Below are 2,121 nucleotides of genomic sequence, written 5' to 3'. Positions count from 1 at the left end.
GTAAGAGAGAGCAAGGGGGGGGGGTGGATAATGAACAGTGATAGAGGAAAGAATCAAATTTACATAATGGGGAAAAGTAGATAAAAACTAAATTTCAAAAAATGGGGTAATATGAAAAACAGGTAAATATATGGGAAAGAACAAAATTTTCATGAGGTCAGGAGAACAGGCTTGTTCTAACGGAGAAATTGCTGATTAAGTTCTGCATATTGGAGGGCGAGGCAGATATAAAATGGCGGCAACGATACCACTAGGCTCCAAACCGCGCTGAGGGCGAAAGTTCACAAAGTCTGCAAACTTTGGCTGTTTCAGGAGCAGCCAGAGTTTATTGACTCCTTGTGGAGGAGGGCTCTGCAAGCCCTTCACACCGGAGAAGGTCCTCTGCTTACTATTTCTGACGTGCTTCTCTTACACAATTCTCATTGTTCTTAACTGCTTAGACTCTTCCTTGCTTGCTTCCTCATTCCCTCCCCTTCCCTCACAATACTGGGAGAGGTCAGGGGTTGAAGCTTTATTTCACGGACGGGTAAGCTTCGCCTTGCCTACGAATGTTGGGAAAGGTCAATGGATTTATCATTCATTTCATTCTTGAGCAACGTCACTGGCTTCGTCGGTCCCGTATCAGTTTGGTTAGGATATTTGCTCCGTCCATCCTTGCACTGCTGAGAAAAGCCATTATCTTCATATTCCCATCTACTCCTGGGCAAGATGATCGGCTTAGTCTTACAGTTGTTCGAAGTCATTGGCTTCCTCGCTCCTGCCACTGTTATGGAAGGCAATTTGCTGCAAGTGTCCGGTAAGGAGATTTCCCTCATCTCTAATTTGAACGAGATTATTGGCTTCATCTTCCATTCCACTTGTGATCGAGATAATTGGCTTCATCTTCAATTGCAGTGCTGAAGGAGGATATTGGCTTTATCTTCTATTCCATTATTGAACAAGGATATTGGCTTTATCTTCTATTCCATCATTGAACAAGGATATTGGTTTCATCCTCCCTACCACTGTTAAAATCGTTCATTGACTTCATCTTCTAATTAAACGAGCTCATTAGCTTTAGTCACACTTTCACCGTCGGGCTTCATCATTGGATTCATCTTTATTTTAGTACAGTACGTACTTTCAGTACGCTATGCATACTAGTAGCTTTAGATATTGTATGTACTAACTCTATCTATAAATCAAACATTGTTTGTAGCTAATCTTCTGTGTATGTACTTTTACCTGAATACACATTTGATTTGATTTGATTTCACTGCTCGGCATGCTAATGCCCAGCCATATGGGCTGGACGGTAGAGCGACGGTTTTACTTCATGCAGGTCGGCGTTCAATCCCCGACCGTCCAAGTGGTTGGACACCATTCCATCCCTCCGTCCCATCCCAGATCCTTATCCTCATATCCCTCCCAAGTGCTACATAGTTGTAATGGATTAGCAGTTTCTCCTCATAATTCCCAACCTACCTATCTTACTCGGCATGCTCATTGTGTGCATAGATTTGTTAGTTGGTGAGATATGTTATTGGCGAAACCTTGTATTCCCTCATAGTGCAAAGTCATTGATAGTCAGATAGTCTGTATTGCAACTGTGAGATACGATAGTTGCACTGGCTGCATGTTCCAGTTGGGTGAGGTCAATGACTTCATGTTCTAGTTGGGTGAGGTCACTGGCTTCATGTTCTAGTTGGGTGAGGTCAATGACTTCATGTTCTAGTTGGTTGAGGTCACTGGCTTCATGTTCTAGTTGGGTGAGGTCACTGGCTTCATGTTCTAGTTGGTTGAGGTCACTGGCTTCATGTTCTAGTTGGGTGAGGTCACTGGCTTCATGTTCTAGTTGGTTGAGGTCACTGGCTTCATGTTCTAGTTGGGTGAGGTCACTGGCTTCATGTTCTAGTTGGTTGAGGTCACTGGCTTCATGTTCTAGTTGGTTGAGGTCACTGGCTTCATGTTCCAATTAGGTGAAGTCACTGGCTTCATGTTCTAGTTGGGTGAGGTCAATGACTTCATGTTCTAGTTGGGTGAGGTCACTGGCTTCATGTTCTAGTTGGATGAGATCAATGACTTCATGTTCTAGTTGGGTGAGGTCCCTGGCTTCATGTTCTAGTTGGGTGAGGTCAATGA

The 2,121-nt window shown here is 43.6% G+C and overlaps 1 protein-coding gene across 1 annotated transcript in view; it reads right to left on the bottom strand.

Annotated features, from left to right (window-relative positions):
- Window positions 1-1,543: 1,543 nt before the first annotated feature.
- LOC138365614 (involucrin-like) overlaps window positions 1,544-2,121 on the bottom strand; it is a 9,126-nt gene continuing 8,548 nt past the window's right edge. Inside the window, exons 2-3 of the mRNA XM_069326092.1 lie at window positions 1,969-2,121; window positions 1,544-1,920 (exon numbers count right to left, since the gene is read on the bottom strand). The exon at window positions 1,969-2,121 is cut by the window's right edge and continues 840 nt beyond it. Of these exons, the coding sequence (XP_069182193.1) occupies window positions 1,544-1,920; window positions 1,969-2,121 (530 nt within the window). The remainder of the gene's footprint in view (window positions 1,921-1,968) is intronic.

The sequence above is a fragment of the Procambarus clarkii genome, chromosome 17, assembly GCF_040958095.1.
Source record: "Procambarus clarkii isolate CNS0578487 chromosome 17, FALCON_Pclarkii_2.0, whole genome shotgun sequence".
NCBI classification, from domain to species: domain Eukaryota; kingdom Metazoa; phylum Arthropoda; class Malacostraca; order Decapoda; family Cambaridae; genus Procambarus; species Procambarus clarkii.
This window is presented reverse-complemented; position numbering and strand designations above follow the sequence as displayed.